At 37.8% G+C, this 19784-nt stretch overlaps 1 protein-coding gene across 1 annotated transcript in view; it reads right to left on the bottom strand.

Annotated features, from left to right (window-relative positions):
* The window catches only part of STK33 (serine/threonine kinase 33), a 96363-nt gene extending 79661 nt beyond the window's left edge, over window positions 1–16702 (bottom strand). Inside the window, exons 1-4 of the mRNA XM_052652533.1 lie at window positions 16478–16702; window positions 15050–15163; window positions 8290–8403; window positions 3131–3235 (exon numbers count right to left, since the gene is read on the bottom strand). Coding sequence (XP_052508493.1) covers window positions 3131–3235; window positions 8290–8403; window positions 15050–15163; window positions 16478–16702 — 558 coding nt within the window. The remainder of the gene's footprint in view (window positions 1–3130; window positions 3236–8289; window positions 8404–15049; window positions 15164–16477) is intronic.
* Between the last annotated feature and the right edge of the window lie 3082 nt (window positions 16703–19784).

Here is a 19784-nt window from a genome sequence, read left to right as displayed (position 1 = left end):
TAAAGTCTGACACTGTTTCCCCATCTACTTCCCATCACTCATTATTAGAGAAATGCAAATCAAAACTACAATGAGATATAACCTCACACTGGTCAGAATGGCCATCATCAAAAAGTCTACTAACAATAAATGCTGGAGAGGGTGTGGAGAAAACGGAATGCTCTTGTACTGTTGGTGGGAATGTAAATTGATACATCCACTATGGAAAACAGTATGGAGATTCCTTAAAAAACTAGAAATAAAACCACCATATGACCCAGAAATCCCAGTCCTAGGCATATACCCTGAGGAAAACAAAATTGAAAAAGACATGTATCCCCTTGTTCTTTGCAGCACTATTTACAATAGCTAGGACATGGAGACAACCTAGATGTTCATCAACAGATGAATGGATAAAGAAGTTGTGGTACATACACACATGGAATATTACTCGGCCATAAAAAGGAACACATTTGAGTCAGTTTTGATGAAGTGGATGAACCTAGAACCTATTACACAGAGTGGAATGAGTCAGAAAAAGAAAGATAAATATCATATTCTAATGCACATATACAGAATCTAGAAAAATGGTACTGAGGAATTTATTTACAGGGCAGCAATGGAGAAACAGCCAATAGACTTATGGACATGGGGAGCAGGGAGAAGAGGGATGAGATGCATGGAAAGAGTATCATGGAAACTGACATCACCATATGTAAAACAGATAGCCAACGGGAATTTGCTGTATGGCTCAGGAAACTCAAACAGGGGCTCTGTATCAACCTAGAGAGGTGGGATGGGGAGATGGGAGGGAGGTTCCAAAGGGAGGGGATATATGTATACCTATGGCTGATTCATGTTGAGGTTTGACAAAAAACAACAAAATTCTGTAAAGCAATTATCTTTCAACAAAAAGTAAATTAAAAAAAAAAAAAGAATCTACCCAAAGCTGGGGAAAGTACCATGCAAAAGTATCAGAGGGAACAATGACTGAAGTCTCCACAAGGCCAGGAAGAGTTCCTATTTCCACTAGCCAGAGTGGAAAATCTCATAATTCATGGGACATTGGGCAGAGTACTCAAAAGGGTCTTACCTCATTACTTAGGGAAAAATTAGCCCAGACCAAAGGCTCTGTGGTGCCACCAAACAGTTTAAATTAAGCTTCAAAAGTATCAAACTATTTCTAAATAACTCAACTATGTCTTGAATAAAGCTCAAGAATAGCTGTAAGAATATAAAAGATTAGCCAACATCCAATAAAAAATGAACAGGCATAAAAAGAAGCAGGAAAATATAACTCATAATTAAGTAGGGGAAATCAATCATTTAAAATGGACCTAAAAATGGCACACATGATATAATTAATAGAAAAAGGCAGTAAAAGTTATTAAAACTATATTTAAGAAGAAGGAGGAAATAGTGAGCATGTTATGTAGAAACATGGAAGATACAAAAATGATCCAAATCAAATTTCCACTAGAAAGTATAAACAGCATATATGATGTTACAGAAAAAAAAGTTATAGAATCTGAAGATATCACAATAGAACCTCTGCTAAATTCAACAAGGAAAGAACAAAGATTGAAAAAAAATGAACAGAGAGTCAGTAAGCTCTGGAAAATATCAAACAATCTCATGTGTACTTGAAAGTCCTTCGAGGCATAAAAAATAATGGCCAAAATGTTCCTAAATTTTATGAAAACCATAAACTCACAGATCCAAGAAGCTCCATGAAACCCAAGCCAAGAAACATGAACACAGCTACACTAAGGCACAACGCAATCAAACTGGTTAAAACCAGTGGTAAAGGACAAAACTATTCTAAGAAGATCTGAGGATAAAGTAAGTCACAACTCTAAGATTAAAAAACCAGGGAAGGCTTTTGGCATCATTGCCATTTATGGCCTCCTGTAAAGGTAACTGTCATCTCTAATAGTTACCAAGCACTCCTAATGAATCAAGCACAATGCATAACCCAAATTGATTACTGCTGCCTTAGAAACTGGCAAAAGAAACAAAGAACAATAGCTAACATTCAATGAGACATATGCTTTATACTCATTTTCCCACTTAATCCCTCCACAGCTAAATGTGGTTAATACTATTAACCCTGAATATTCATTGGAAGGACTGATGCTGAAGCTGAAGCTCCATTACTTTGGCCACCTGATGTGAAGAGCCAACTCACTGAAAAAGGCCCCGATCCTGGGAAAGATTGAAGGCAGGAGGAGAAGGGGCAACACAGGATGAGATGGTTGGATGGCACCACTGACTCAATGGACATGAGTTTGAGCAAACTCCAGGAAATAGTGAAGGAGAGGCAAGCCTGGCATGCTGCAGTCCATGGGGTTTCAAAGAGTTGGACACGACTTAACAACTGAAAAACAACTATCATTAAACCTATCTTACAGATGAGGAAACTTAAGTAGAGAGGTTGAGTAATTTGTCCATGGCCTCACAACTAATAAGTGGTAGATCCAGTATTAAATTGTATAGGCAATCTGACCTAGCACACCTAACCGCTATATCACACCACCTCCTAGCAGAGAGACACCCAGGCTCATGGGCAATAAACAACTTTTGCAGAATGGCAAACAACCATACCAACTCTACTATGAAGTTAACCTTGCAGAATTATGACACTAATCCAAGAGACTCTAATGCAGAGCCAAGGACCATAGCAAAAAGGAAAGCCACTTCTAAGGAAGCTCTGATCACTCTGGGTTATATCTGAAGTTGTTTCATTTTTTTCCCAACATGCCACCAGAAATATCACTGAAGACATCAATCTAATCATCAGACACCTAAGTATACAAATCAACAATAAAACATCCTCCAGAATGCTTTTCATCAATCTCCACTGACAGAGTGCTGTGACAGAGTCATGCCAAAGACATGAGCCACTGTGTCCCAAAGAGACTACTTCTCAAGGGGATGATATTAATTTTGTAAAAATAACAACTTTCAGAATGCAGCACCTGATAAAGCTTTGCCAGGCTCCTCTGTTCATGGAATTCTCCAGGTAAGAATATTGCAATGGGTTGCCATTTGCTTCTCCAGGAGATCTTCCCAACCCAGGGATTGAACCCAGGTCTCCCACATTCCAGACAGATTCTTTACCCTCTGAGCCACCAAGGAAGCCCAGCTTTACCTTAGGTGTCTCAAATACTTGTTCCAGATGTATGATATGTTCATGTTTCACACTTTTTAGGATGTCCACTTCCCGTTCAAGTAACTTCACAGCAGAGCTTCCAGCCTTAGATCATGAGGAAATACAGATTTCATGTAAGAATTTCATTACCACATACCTCAATACAAAAGTTAGAGTTATTTTATATTTTTTCCTATATTTTTTTCAGAAAGTTCCTTTTCCAAAAGATAATATGCAACCTATCTGCATGATAAGATTAACATATACCCTTTCTTTCCTTTGCCCAATTTTAAGAGATAATTCAGCCTCAAATCATATCTGTTTCTTGGACGGTTTCTATAAATTAGCTAACAACATGGTCTCTGTCACATCACAAAATTATTGCAGCTCTTAATATGCTTTTTGGTATTTCCTTCAAAATTATATTGATCCTTTGATGGTAGCATAATAAAAACAAAATCTACTTTCTAGGGATGTCAATTAGAAAATGGATATAAGGCATCTGTCTCATTAAATGTCAGTTATTGGTAAAACAAAATGTTTTTGTTTTATCTTGCTTTGTTTCCATTACATTTATATACATATCAAAAGGAAACAATAGGCAGTTGAGATTTTACACTTAGCCCTGCATTATATCACTTCCTAGTCCCCCAGCCTCAAAAATTTGATAGAGAGAGAAACAGCAGGAGAGAAAGAGAGAGAGTGCACAATGGAAATGGAAATGGAGATTTTTGCCTTCAGACCAACCTAACTCCAAATTACCTCCTTAGGTGAAATCCTTAACCATACCAGACCAGACCATCAGGTGTGCAAGTAACTAATTGTCTACACCATCATCTAAGATACTCCGGAAGTGCTTTCTCCACCTTTGCCAGCACTACCACCACCCCAATGATCATCCCTTTTGATATCTAAATTACCGTAATCATTCAAGATTAAACACTGTCCTCATTCACATAAAAATATCCCTGAAAGGAATAACAAAGCTCTTATTCCTCCCTCCCTCCTCCTAACCCACTCCTTCCCCCAAAGTTAGAGGAGACACAGTAGTTCCTGAAGGACTTGGAAAGAGATTGATCATAAGGCAAATCTTACCTAGTTAAAATTGTACCTACTGTCATCCCTGCTTCTAAGTATCTTTACCCTTTAAACATTACCATCTCAAAAGTGATAGGAAACTGAAAACCCACTGTGCCCCACCCATGGAGGATGAATCCTTGAGGAGAAATAACTTTATAGTTATTAATAGAAATAGTGGCTTTGAGGAATAAATTCCTGTAGAGAATAGACATGGACAGATGTCACAATTTCTCCTAATAATTCATCTCAAGCCTATTCCTACTTCCCACCACAAATGGTTTATCTATATTTAATGCAGTAATATATTGTCCAATTCATATACTGACTATATAATTTTATTTTACTATCTTGGTGTCCTGAAAAGTCTCAGCATCAATATCTATGTGCAAGATTATGAATTCCTAAAGTTGCAAGAAAATGACTATATAACCCTGAAAGCTAAGCCTAACCCTATCTGACATCAAAGAAACAAAGGAAATCCCATTTAGTTAATCCTAGGGATTTCTGGAAGGACTCTGGATCTCCCCTTATTAAGAGTTAATGTTACTTAGTTAAATTTCAGGGAGAAATGATATGTGTGTGTGAGTGTGAAGTCGTGTCTGACTCTTTGCGACCCCGTGGACTGAAGCCCACCAGGCTCCTCTGTCCATGGGATTCTCCAGGCAAGAATACTGGAGTGGGTTGCTGTTTCCTTCTCCAGGGGATCTTCCTGACCCAGGGATCGAACCCAGGTCTCCTGCATTGCAGGCAGACGCTTTAACCTCTGAGCCACCAGGGAAGCTAAACTTCAGGGAGAAATGATATGTAATTCCCTATTGTTTGTTTTTTAAAGAATACATATAACCTACTATTTCATTTTGTAAATGAAATATTTAGAATATAAAGAATACATATAACCTACTATTTCATTTTCCAGACCCAAGGAAAAAAACACCATGGTAATGTTGCCTTTTATTTTTCCTCAAGCACAGAAACTGTTTTCAAGTTGATGAAGTGATCAGTTATAAAGTTTGAAGACGGATTCTCCCTTAAAGAGAAGCCTACTCCATTCGTCACTCCCGTGCAATCTAAAGTGAGAACTACAGCGGATACAAGGTAAACAGTACAGAAGAGAGCTGGAGAGAAAGTGGTTCAAACGGAAAGAGCTGGTAGGATGAACAAACAGAGTTGGCTATCAATGAGGAAATAATGAATGAAAGGAAAGGAGAGGATCAGTTCAGTTCAGTCACTCAGTCGTGTCTGACTCTTTGCAACCCCATGAATTGCAGCACGCCAGGCCTCCCTGTTCATCACCAACTCCTGAAGTTCACCCAAACTCATGTCCATGGAGTCAGTGATGCCATCCAGCCATCTCACCCTCTGTCATCCCCTTCTCCTCCTGCCCCCAAGCCCTCCCAGCATCAGGGTCTTTTCCAATGAGTCAACTCTTCACATGAGGTGGCCAAAGTATCGGAGTTTCAGCTTGAGCATCAGTCCTTTCAATGAACACCCAGGACTGATCTCCTTTAGGATGGACTGGCTGGATAGGGCAAAGTATATCAGAACCACATCAGGAGAGACTATCAGGACCTAATGCTCACTAAGAAGACAACAACCTTACATCTACATATAGTGATAATCAGCCCTCATCTTCAACTGACTCTGGTAAAAGAAAGAAAGCGAAAGTGAAAGTCTCTCAGTCATGCACCACTCTTTGCAACCCCATGGACTATACAGTCCTTGGAATTCTCTAGGCCAGAATACTGAAGTGAGTAGCCTTTCCCTGGAGTGGGTAGCATATCCCTTGGGTATGGCTGGGTGCAGCAGACTTGGGTATGGCATAAGCCCTCTTGGAGGAGGTTGCCATTAACCCTACCATAGAGATGCCAGAACTTACACAGGACTGGGGAAATAGACTCTTGGAGGGCACAAACAGAACCTTGTGCACACCAGGACCGAGGAAAAAGGAGCAGTGACCACACAAGAGACTGATCCAGACTTGTCCAGGATGTCCAGGAGTCTCTGGCAGAGGCACGGGTTAGTGGTGGCCTGCTGCAGGGTTGGGGCACTGAGTGTAGCAGTACACGCATGGGACCTTTTGAAGGAAGTTACCATTATCTTCATTACCTCCACCATGGTTTGGCCCCAAGAAGTGGCAGGATACACAGAAGAACTGTACGAAAAAGATCTTCACAACCAAGATAATCACGATGGTGTAATCACTCACCTAGAGCCAGACATCCTGGAATGTGAAGTCAAGTGGGCCTTAGGAAGCATCACTACGAACAAAGCTAGTGGAGGTGATGGAATTCCAGTTGAGCTATTTCAAATCCTGAAAGATGATGCTGTGAAAGTGCTGCACTCTATATGCCAGCAAATTTGGAAAACTCAGCAGTGGCCACAGGACTGGAAAAGGTCAGTTTTCATTCCAATCCCAAAGAAAGGCAATGCCAAAGAATGCTCAAACTACCTCACAATTGTACTCATCTCACACACTAGTAAAGTAATGCTCAAAATTCTCCAAGCCAGGCTTCAGCAATACGTGAACCGTGAACTTCCTGATGTTCAAGCTGGTTTTAGAAAAGGCAGAGGAACCAAAGATCAAATTGCCAACATCTGTTGGATCATTGAAAAAGCAAGAGAGTTTCAGGAAAACATCTATTTCTGCTTTACTGACTATGCCAAAGCCTTGACTGTGTGGATCACAACAAACCTTGGAAAATTCTTAAAGAGATGGGAATACCAGACCACCTGACCTGCCTCTTGAGAAATCTGTACACAGGTCAGGAAGCAACAGTTAGAACTGGACATGGAACAATAGACTGGTTCCAAATAGGGAAAGGAGTGCGTCAAGGCTGAATATTGTCACCTGCTTATTTAACTTATATGCAGAGTATATCATGCGAAATTCCAGGCTGGGTAAAGTACAAGCTAGAATCAAGATTGCCAGGAGAAATATCAATAACCTCAGATATGCAGATGACACCACCCTCATGGCAGAAACTGAAGAAGAACTAAAGAGCCTCTTGATGAAAGTGAAAGAGGAGAGTGAAAAAGTTGGCTTAAAACTCAATACTCAGAAAACTATGATAATGGCATCTGGTCCCATCACTTCATGGCAAACAGATGGGGAAACAGTGGAAACAGTGACAGACTTTATTTTTCAGGGCTCCAAAATCACACCAGATGGTGACTGCAGCCATGAAATTAAAAGACACTTGCTCCTTGCAAGGAAAGTTATGACCAACCTAGAGAGCATATTAAAAAGCACACACATTACTTTGCCAACAAAGGTCCATCTAGTCAAATCTATGGTTTTTCCGGTAGTCATGTATAGATGTGAGAGTTGGACTATAAAGAAAGCTGAGCGCCAAAGAATTGATGCTTTTGAACTGTGGTGTTGGAGGAGACTCTTGAGAGTCCCTTGGACTGTATGGGATATCCAATCAATCCATCCTAAAGGAAATCAGTCCTGAATATTCACTGGAAGGACTGAAGCTGAAGCTGAAACTCCAATACTTTGGCCACCTGATGCGAAGAGCTGACTCATTTGAAAAGACCCTGATGTCGGGAAAGATTGAAGGCAGGAGAAAGGGACAACAGAGAATGAGATGGTTGGATGGTATCACCTACTCAATGGACATGAGTTTGAGTAAACTCCAGGAGTTGGTGATGGGCAGGGAGGTCTGGCATGCTGCGTGCAGCCCATGTGGTCACGAAGAGTTGGATATGACTGAACTGAAGCCTTTCCCTTCTACAGGGGATCTTCCCAATCGAACCCAGGTCTCCCACATTGCAGACAGATTCTTTACAAGCTGAGCCACAAGGGAAGCCCAGGAATATTGGAGTGAGTGGCCTATCCCTTCTCCAGCAGATCTTTCCAACCCAGGAATTGAACGGGGGTCTCCTGCATTGCAGGTGGATTCTTTACCAACTAAGCTATGAGGGAAGCCCAGAAGGCTAGAGAAATACCCACATTTCTCCAGGGCAACAGCCCAGGGTCTGTCCCTAAGGGTCAGCTGTATTAGTGTGAAAAACTGTACTGCCTACCCGACCTTGCAGTAGAACTGCACCCTCAGTATGATGCTAAGAAGCCTTACCTTTTCTTTGTTCACTTTTTTAATTGCCCACTTAGTTTCTCTTTCCTTGTCTATGGCTTCAATGACCATTCCAAAGCTCCCTTGTCCCAGTACTCTTCCAAAGGTATAGATTTCCTAGATAAAAAAATAAGAGTTCTTTTGTCTTTCTCTGCCATTCATCAGGTATGACAAATAAACGTATAATACTGACAGGCATCCACCCAAGGGAAGAGTGACTGTGCTCCAGGGCAAAATCAAATAGAAGACACTGACACCACGTATTTGCTTCAGTATAAATAAAAACATCTTAATTAAGCAAAAATAAGTTTTGATGAGTCTAATTAAATATCCTTTAGAGAAAAACCATAAAAATCCTAATGAGGAAATGTGGAAAACTTCAAATATATAAAAAATGAAACTCTCATAAACTATAATATTAAAGAAATGTTTTCACAAGAAAAAGAACGGACTATTAATACATGTATACAAATATTGATATATACTGTTTGTATAAAATAAGTTGTCCAAAAAATTATTCCCAAACTCTGAGAACTATACTATAAAGTCAACACATATTAACCACTAGACAACTGCTTTCCTGTTTACCAGGTAACCTTTCTCTTCATTGTTTCTACTAAATAATCATTTTTGTTGTTTTATTTGTTTTGTTTTAGGAAAAGGATCATATAAATCCTTTTTATATTTATATTAAAGTTTTTAATATAAATAAGCATTTAGAAAAAAATTAAAACCATCCATAGTAACATTATCCAAACCAAGGATCCTTCTGTTTATCACTTCACTCCTGCTTACAAAGACGGAATGCACTGGTCTTGACAATACCAGCATTCCATTTCATGTTGTAAAATAACAAGCAGGTAACTCATTTACACCTTCAGTTCTTGTGAATTTGGTTGGAGAGAGTCAGTCTCCCTAATCTAAATCAACTCCAGGGCATTAACAAGAGTTTCTAGACCCATTATGCCCAGTGATTAGAACAGAAGAGAACCCCTGAGCTAATGTCACTGGAGGAAGTCTCTCTTGGAGACTTCTTAGAGCCTGCCTTAGAGATGCCAGGTTCCCCCTGTGTGACTACTTTCATCTGCACCCTGCAACAGATAAACTACTGCTAGACTTCATATTTTTTCCTGCTTACATTCCTTTCTGACTTTTGTAAAAGAAGATGGAGTATCCAACTACTTACCTACTTCACAAAGGGCTTTTCTGCCTAACTCTGCACCATAGTGATTGTCCTTTTGACTTTTTTCAACATGTATGCATTGGTCCTCAAACACTATTATTTACTCTCTTGCTTACAAATATTTGGACTCATTTTTTTCCTTCCAAGATGGTCTAGAAACACCTTATAAAGGCGTTTCTTTTTTATCCTTTAAAAAGCCTGCCTGAAACCTTGTAAGCAAAATAGTCATGCTTAGTGCATGAGGAAAAAGGAGAAGGAAGAAATGGAAGGGAGGAGACAGAAGAAGAGAGGAACCAAGGAAAGGAAAGAGGCACAGGGTGAGAAGGGAAGACACAGAAAGGGAAAGAAAAAAGAAAAGAAAAATGTTCAGCTTCAACATGTGGATTTTTCTTAGCTATCTTCTTGTGATAAATACTTTGGGGGCTACAAAGATGAATAAAATATAATTCCTGTTTTTTTATTGCTTGTCTCATGTCTGGCTCAATGGACACGAATTTGAACAAACTCTGGAGGACAGTGGAGGACAGAGCCTGGCACGCTGCCGTCCAGCAGAGTCAGACACAACAGTGACTGCACAACACTATTTGTAACACAAGAGAGAAAATTTTTACTTAAGTCATACAGTCTTAAGTTAAAAGAAAAAATACAAAATGACATTGGGGCCAGAGACCAGAGCTAAAATTCTGGGAACATAAGGGAAAATGGTATGAAAGAGATGGCTACTGAGAAGCATGTGGGAGAACAAAGGCAAAGAAAAGAAGGAAAACTGAGAATTTTTCCCATAATCCAATCAAGGAATGAATGAGTGAGCTGATAAATGAATACATATTTCTTTTACAAAAGCTCTTATGTGTGTTGATTTTATATCCTGCAACTTTACTATATTCATTGATTAGCTCTAGTAATTTTCTGGTGGAGTCTTTAGGGTTTTCTATGTAGAGGATCATGTCATCTGCAAACAGTGAGAGTTTTACTTCTTCTTTTCCAATTTGGATTCCTTTTATTTCTTTTTCTGCTCTGATCGCTGTGGCCAAAACTTCCAGAACTATGTTGAATAGTAGCGGTGAAAGTGGGCACCCTTGTCTTGTTCCTGACTTTAGGGGAAATGCTTTCAATTTTTCACCATTGAGGATAATGTTTGCTGTGGGTTTGTCATATATAGCTTTTATTATGTTGAGGTATGTTCCTTCTATTCCTGCTTTCTGGAGAGTTTTAATCATAAATGGATGTTGAATTTTGTCAAAGGCCTTCTCTGCATCTATTGAGATAATCATATGGCTTTTATTTTTCAATTTGTTAATGTGGTGAATTACATTGATTGATTTGCGGATATTGAAGAATCCTTGCATCCCTGGGATAAAGCCCACTTGGTCATGGTGTATGATCTTTTTAATGTGTTGTTGGATTCTGATTGCTAGAATTTTGTTGAGGATTTTTGCATGAGGAAAAAGGAGAAGGAAGAAATGGAAGGGAAAAGGAATGTTCTTCAGTGATATTGGCCTGTAGTTTTCTTTTTTTGTGGCATCTTTATCAGGTTTTGGTATTAGGGTGATGGTGGCCTCATAGAATGAGTTTGGAAGTTTACCTTCCTCTGCAATTTTCTGGAAGAGTTTGAGTAAGACAGGTGTTAGCTCTTCTCGAAATTTTTGGTAGAATTCAGCTGTGAAGCCGTCTGGACCTGGGCTTTTGTTTGCTGGAAGATTTCTGATTACAGTTTCAATTTCCATGCTTGTGATGGGTCTGTTAAGATTTTCTATTTCTTCCTGGTTCAGTTTTAGAATATTGTACTTTTCTAAGAATTTGTCCATTTCTTCCACGTTGTCCATTTTATTGGCATATAATTGCTGACAGTAGTCTCTTATGATCCTTTGTATTTCTGTGTTGTCTGTTGTGATCTCTCCATTTTCATTTATAATTTTATTGATTTGATTTTTCTCTCTTTGCTTCTTGATGAGTCTGGCTAATGGTTTGTCAATTTTATTTATCCTTTCAAAGAACCAGCTTTTGGCTTTGTTGATTTTTGCTATGGTCTCTTTTGTTTCTTTTGCATTTATTTCTGCCCTAATTTTTAAGATTTCTTTCCTTCTATTAACTCTGGGGTTCTCCAATTCTTCATTTTCTAGTTGCTTTAGGTGAAGAATTAGGTTATTTATTTGACTTTTTTCTTGTTTCTTGAGGTATGCCTGTATTGCTATGAACTTTCCTCTTAGCACTGCTTTTATAGTGTCTCACAGGTTTGGGGTTGTTGTGTTTTCATTTTCATTAGTTTCTATGCATATTTTGATTTCTTTTTTGATTTCTTCTGTGATTGGTTGGTTATTCAGAAGTGTGTTGTTCAACCTCCATATGTTGGAATTTTTAATAGTTTTTCTCCTGTAATTGAGATCTAATCTTGATGCATTACGGTCAGAAAAGATGCTTGGAATGATTTCGATTTTTTTAAATTTATCAGGGTTAGATTTATGGCCCAGGATGTGATCTATCCTGGAGAAGGTTCCATGAGCACTTGAGAAAAAGGTGAAATTCATTGTTTTGGGGTGAAATGTCCTATAGATATCAATTAGGTCTAACTGGTCTAATGTATCATTTAAAGTTTGTGTTTCTTTGTTAATTTTCTGTTTAGTTGATCTGTCCATAGGTCTGAGTGGGGTATTAAAGTCTCCCGCTATTATTGTGTTATTGTTGATTTCCCCTTTCATACTTGTTAGCATTTGTCTTACATATTGCAGTGCTCCTATATTGAGTGCATATATATTTATAATTGTTATATCTTCTTCTTGGATTGATCCTTTGATCATTATGTAGTGGCCTTCTTTAGCATTCCTATGCACTAATAATGAGAAAGTAGAAAAAGAAATTAAGGAAACAATTCCATTCACCATTGCAACGAAAAGAATAAAATACTTAGGAATATATCTACCTAAAGAAACTAAAGACCTACATATAGAAAACTATAAAACACTGATTAAAGAAATCAAAGAGGACACTAATAGATGGAGAAATATACCATGTTCATGGATTGGAAGAATCAATATAGTGAAAATGAGTATACTACCCAAAGCAATTTACAAATTCAATGCAATCCCTACCAAGCTACCAGTGATATTTTTCACAGAACTAGAACAAATAATTTCAAGATTTGTATGGAAATACAAAAAACCTCAAATAGCCAAAGCAATCTTGAGAAAGAAGAATGGAACTGGAGGAATCAACTTGCCTGACTTCAGGCTCTACTACAAAGCCACAGTCATCAAGACAGTATGGTACTGGAACAAAGACAGAAATATAGATCAATGGAACAAAATAGAAAGCCCAGAGATAAATCCACACACATATGGACACCTTATCTTTGACAAAGGAGGCAAGAATATACAATGGAGTAAAGACAATCTCTTTAACAAGTGGTGCTGGGAAAACTGGTCAACCACTTGTAAAAGAATGAAACTAGATCACTTTCTAACACCGCACATGAAAATAAACTCAAAATGGATTAAAGATCTAAATGTAAGACCAGAAACTATAAAACTCCTAGAGGAGAACATAGGCAAAACACTCTCCGACATAAATCGCAGCAGGATCCTCTATGATCCACCCCCCCCCCCCCCCCAGAATTCTGGAAATAAAAGCAAAAATAAACAAATGGGATCTAATTAAAATTAAAAGCTTCTGCACAACAAAGGAAACTATAAGCAAGGTGAAAAGACAGCCTTCGGAATGGGAGAAAATAATAGCAAATGAAGCAACAATCTCAAAAATATACAAGCAACTTATGCAACTCAATTCCAGAGAAATAAACGACCCAATCAAAAAATGGGCCAAAGAACTAAACAGACATTTCTCCAAAGAAGACATACAGATGGCTAAGAAACACATGAAAAGATGCTCAACATCACTCATTATTAGAGAAATGCAAATCAAAACCACAATGAGGTACCACTTCACACCAGTCAGAATGTCTGTAATCCAAAAGTCTGCAAGCAATAAATGCTGGAGACGGTGTGGAGAAAAGGGAACCCTCCTACACTGTTGGTGGGAATTCAAACTAGTACAGCCACTATGGAAAACAGTGTGGAGATTCCTTAAAAAACTGCAAATAGAACTACCTTATGACCCAGCAATCCCACTGCAGGGCATACACACCAAGGAAACCAGAATTGAAAGAGACACATGTACCCCAATGTTCATCGCAGCACTGTTTATAATAGCCAGGACATGGAAACAACTTAGATGTCCATCAGCAGATGAATGGATAAGAAAGCTGTGGTACCTATACACAATGGAGTATTACTCAGCCATTAAAAAGAATACATTTGAATCAGTTCTGATGAGATGGATGAAACTGGAGCCGATTATACAGAGTGAAGTAAGCCAGAAAGAAAAACACCAATACAGTATACTAACACATATATATGGAATTTAGAAAGATGGTAATGATGACCCTGTATGCAAGACAGCAAAAGAGACACAGATGTGTAGAGCAGACTTTTGGACTCAGAGGGAGAGGGAGAGGGTGGGATGATTTGGGAGAATGGCATTGAAACATGTATACTATCATGTAAGAAACGAATCGCCAGTCTATGTCCGATGCAGGATACAGGATGCTTGGGGCTGGTGCACAGGGATGACCCAGAGGGATGTTGTGGGGAGGGAGATAGGAGGGGGGTTCATGTTTGGGATCGCATGTACACCCGTGGTGGATTCATGTCAATGTATGGCAAAACCAATACAGTATTGTAAAGTAAAATAAAGTAAAAATAAAAATTTTAAAAAAAATTTAAAAAATAATTAAAAAAAAAAAAAGCTCTTATGACCAAATTTAAAACAGTAAATTTGTGGATTTTTTTTTTTTAATGCAGGTCTTTTGTAAGATTTTGTAAGACTTAACAAAATCTTTCACAGGGGAAGATTTAAGCTTTCAGGTCAGAGTTTCTTAGAAAGTTTTTCTGATCACTTCAAGTAAATTGCTAAATATTTTTTAAAACAATTGTTCAAAGTTATTTAACATTAATGGAATTTTCCTCTTGTAGTTGTTCCTATTGTAGTTCCTTCAATCTAGCATTAAAGGAACACATTTTAATTTCTAAGATGGTATTAAATTTAAGTCATATTTGCATATAAGAACTAGAATCCTGGGAAGAATAATATTGGTATTCATTCAATCACAAGCTGGGAAAAAATGGGCAAGTCCACAAGGGAAATTTTGGCCTCCCTACTGGTCATCAAAGAAGTGAACAGCCAAACCATCTAAGTCATCTGGTCTCTCTCTTCCTCTCAAATAGGTCTATATAAAGATTTCACACTGCCCTCAGCAACCGGCAAGACCTGGAGACCAAATGCTCTCATTTTATCTAATAAATGTCCTCCACTTAAATACGCAAGTCAAGTTACATCTCTATAAACAGAAAAAAATAATTAGTCCACAGTTGCTTTAGTAAAGACTTGAACAATCTTCAAAATAGTTAAGTTTCTTCTTTTCTTTTCTTTCCCTACAGACAGACTTTTTAAATCACATTTGTCATGAACATTGACTTAGAAGAAATTTGAAAATGTTCTAGTAGCTTCAGTTTGCCCTCTATATACCTGAATAGCAGCTCCATTGTCCATCCTTATGTGAGGAACTTTTCCTTCTGTGAAGTTGCCCCGACCCCACTGTTGTTGAGATGGTTTTCTCTCTACATTTGAAGATTTTGAGGGCTTGAACCAAAAAGAAATTTTGATATTAACATTAAGATACAATATACTTGTTGACAAAGTGAAGTGAAAGAAAGTGAAGTCGCTCAGTCGTGTCCATCTCTTTGTGACCCCATGGACTGTAGCCTATCAGGCTCCTCCATCCATGGGATTTTCCAGGCAAGAGTGCTCGAGTGGATTGCCATTTCCTTCTCCAGGGGATCTTCCCGACCCAGGAATAGAACCCGGGTCTCCCACATTGTAGGCAGATGCTTTACCATCTGAGCCACCAGGAAGATCAAACAAAGTAAGAACCCTAATTTAGATAATCTGAAAAAATTTAATACGTGTCAAGATATTTATTGTATACAAGATAGTTTATCGCCTTTTTCAAATTCAAAGCCCTATATAATTCATTCACTCATTAGGCTAAAAGAGGCCTTAAGAAGTTATTCAATCTAATCTCCTGAATCCAGGCAATTCTACAGGATGACCTGCACAGAAGATAAATCAAGACTTAAAATCTTTAAAATCACAAGAGAAGGCAACTTCACAGTTTTCTCAATCACTCTTGTTTCAAGACATAACAATCATCTCAAATAGGTTATACACAAGAAATTACTGACCAGACATTCACAAAATATGCTTTGAATGAAAATAACATAGCAACAATTCACTCAGAGACATCTATATGGCAATAACTATACCATAATACAATTCAGAAATAACAGTTTATAGTGAAAATTTGAAAAAGGTATAAATTTGAGGACTGATAACCTAACTTTTCTTAAACTTACTGCTCTCTGTCTCCAAATTTATGCTCTATCAATGACAATCTTCCAGAGTGCCTCTTCTCTATAAAGGCAAACATACCCAAACCTGTCCAACTGCATATTCACAGATTGTAACTAAGGCAAATCAATTTTGTAAGGTATATTTGATATTCCATCTAGAAAACCAGGAACTGTCTTAAATAATAACCACCCTGTATTTAACCACAATCATAAATCTCATTCTGCATCAGTTGAAGAAAACGCCCCCAAATTCAGGTTTAATTCAATTTGAAAACCGATCAATTTCCATATAAACCATTTTTTAAATAAAAGCTGGAATAACATTCCAAATTACTTATAATCCTGGGAAATCATTAATTTGGGGCAGTAGTTGGTTAACAGAATGAAAGAAATTATCAACTGATTTTTTGTACCTCTTCTGTAAGAAGGAAGTGTTACCTTAATAGTAAAGAAGGCAATGACCCATGGATAAGGATGAATGCAGGGATGGGATTAGGGAATGGGACATCAACTTGTGTTGAGATGTAGAATCTTTAATATTTACCGAATCTTTTCCAGAGGTAACATCTTTGCTGGCTCCTTTTTCTTTTTTTTTTTCTGGTGAAAATATAAATTCTGAACTGCCTGTGCTTGATGTCTGTGACATTTCCACCACTGACATTGGAGAAAGCTTTGTTTTACAAGAACATGTACAAAGTGCATTTTTCTGAGAAGCAGATGAGCAGTGGGGGCACTTTGTGGATTTTTTACCACAGCTGCTATCAGCCATTTGCTTAACTCTGCAACAAAAGCAACTTTATTAAAAGAAAGATGTTTCTGCTGTTTGAGGAAAAGAACCAGACCGAAAAGGAAAAGGTAGGCTGGTGGTGAAAACTGTAACTTCCAAGTGGTGAGGTCCTTAGGTTAATGATGCACTCCACTTCCAGTCACACATGAGAGCTGCAGGAAGAAAAGAAATCTCCATTTAGAAAATTCTTTCTTATCTTTCTTATCCTATCACTCTCCTAGAAATCAAAGACAAACTAGGAACTAGCACCAAAAGCATCCTGCCTATACATGAAAAGTTAATATTTACAACGAAATTAGAACACATTTCTAAAAACCAATACATTCTCATCTTCCAGAATTGACTCCTTGAACTCCAGACATTTATTTAACAGCCCAAAGAATCACTTTCTGAACTGCTAAAAAGTGTGGTCTAAGGAAATTCGGTGGGTTGATACAAATTTTTAAAAATAAAGTAGAATAAAATAGATAAATATATGAGAGCATTTTGCATAGCTCCTTGGTACGGTTTGTGAAACTTTAAAAAAATTACTTAGTTATGAATGTATAGAACATGTGTGTGTGTGTGTACACTTGGTCACAATATAAAATGCATTTCATAAGGTGGGTTGTAGTAAATAAAAAAGGCTTTAAAATACTTGTATAAAACACACATTACTGTGGTTTCAAAAGTTAATGAGCCTCTGTCTACATATTATCAGAGTAAATCCATGTTGTGGTGCACTCAGTCGCTAAGTCATGTCTGATTCTTTACACCCCATGCACTATATAGCCCACCAGGCTTCTCTGTCCATGGGATTCTCCAGGCAAGAATACTGGAGTGGGTTGCCATTTCCTCCTCCAGGGGATCTTCTCAACCCAGGGATTGAGAACCTGTGTCTCCTTCATTGGTAGGCAGATTCTTTACCACTGAGTCACCTGGAATGCCCCAAATCCATACCATACACTTCACAAAGGAGTAGATAATTTGATTCTATAAAGCTATCTAATGCTAAAAGTTCAAAGGCAATATCAGAAGTATCTTATTTTTACTCTCAAATAGAAAAACAGGAACTAGTGTGTGCTACTTTTCCCTAAACAAACAGGTATGCCCATCATTCTACCTAACCAGTTATTGCAGCAATATGTATAGTGGCAAGTTGGAAACATGTGAGTTTAGGAATGAGAGGGGATGTGTTCTGCAGCACATGAAAAAGAAACTGAGAAACTTCCAGAAGTAACTGGGAGTACAGCATCATGGTTCTCTGCCATCCTACTTCAGATATTACTTGAAAGTATATTTTGAAGTCATAGATTGATAAGTCTGGGGATATATAGAATATACCTTTGTTCTTCGAACTGGAATAAACTTGACCAGAATAGGAGCTAGATATCTTTATTTCATTAAAGAAATACATTTCTAGCTTTAGTTATCTAAGATTGGTTTTCTAATCAAAAATAAGGATTGACTTTGATCAAATCTTTACCTATCATGATTATCATATTTTTCTTATTTGATTTTTTGGTATGTTCTATGGTATTAAAAGCTTTCTTAATATTAAAGCACTCTTGCATTTTGGTTATGAACCCTACATGATCATGATGGATGATTCTTTCAATGTGCTGAAAAATTGAAATGTTTGTATTCTGACTTTTCACAGTTATATTCATAAGTTAAACTGGTCTCTAATTTTCCTTTTCACTCATCGTTATCAGGTTTTGATACAAGATTCTGGCAGTTTTATAAAATAAATTGGCTATCCTTCCATCTCATGAAGCTTTGTAATAGTCTGTATAGCTTGGGAATCTATAGGAAAATCTTCCAGGCCCAAAGGATTTTGTGAAAGATATTGCTAGTAGTTTATCCAATATTTATTCCCCCACTCTTCCTTATTAACAGAACCCTGATTCTGTCTGGGATAGCAATATGCTAACTAAAATCCTCCATTTCTGCATATCCCTTGCAGTTGACTTCTGGCCATGAACCTTACAGAATGCAAGCAAAGTTGTACTTAAAGAAAAACTTTTATTCTTAAAACTTTATTAAAAATAGAAAAAGAAAGAATAAAAAATATACTACATGAGAAGTCAAATCAAAGAAAGAGAAAAACATTAAAAAACAAAATTTAAGATGAACAGAAATGAAAAAGAAATGTAGGTTCTGTTGAATTTTGCCTATAAGGCTTCAAATAAACTGAACCTTCACTCCCTCTCAGATTTCTCTCTCCATTCTCTCCCTTGCTCTAAATACACTGGTCTCCTTGCTGTTCCTTGCATATGCCAAGCACAGTGCCTTCTCGTGGCTTTGGCCCTTGCTTCCTCTGCTAGGATGCGCTTTCCTCAGATATTTGCATGGCTTGCTCCCTCACTTCATGGTGATTTCTGCTCATCTGAGAGACCTCTTCTAACCATCTCATCTGAAACAGCAGGCCATTCATTCTGTTCCCTTACTTTGCTTTATTTTTGTTCACAGCATTTATCATTTCACTTGGGAAGTTCTGTATCAGAGTTCCTTCCTACTTTTAGGGAACAGATTATTTCCATATATGTAAATTGTTTCATGAGGCTTCCTCGAAGGCTCAGTGGGTAAAGAATCTGCCTGCAATGCAAGAGACACACGGTTAGATTCCTGGGTCTGGAAGATCCCCTGGAGAAAGAAATAGCAACCTACTTCAGTATTCTTGCCTAAAAATTCCCATGGACAGAAGAGGCTGGCAGGCCAATGAGTCACAAAGGGTAGGACACAACTAAGTGACTAAGTACACAAATTGTTTGATAGCAATGAAAGCCATCCAATTAATTTCATTCAGTTAGAATAACCAAAATCAGATCATGGTAGTGTTCTCAAAAACAGAGGAGCTCTTACACGCCAATCTTTTCTGTGAAGAGATGCAAAAATCCTAAATGGTGTGCCTGTATTTATCTTTATCCTAGGTAACAGCATATTCTAAGATTACTAGATAGAAATAAATAGGCAAGTCAGCCCAATAAGTATGACCTTTCACCAAAGCAGTACAAAAAATCCTACTGATGTGATTAAAACCCATAATGGTGAGCACTGGAAAAGGTACATCAAGGGTACCCTT

Source organism: Budorcas taxicolor, chromosome 15, assembly GCF_023091745.1.
Source record: "Budorcas taxicolor isolate Tak-1 chromosome 15, Takin1.1, whole genome shotgun sequence".
Classification (NCBI taxonomy): domain Eukaryota; kingdom Metazoa; phylum Chordata; class Mammalia; order Artiodactyla; family Bovidae; genus Budorcas; species Budorcas taxicolor.
Note: the sequence above shows the minus strand (reverse complement) of the source record. Positions and strands in the feature narration are given on the sequence as shown.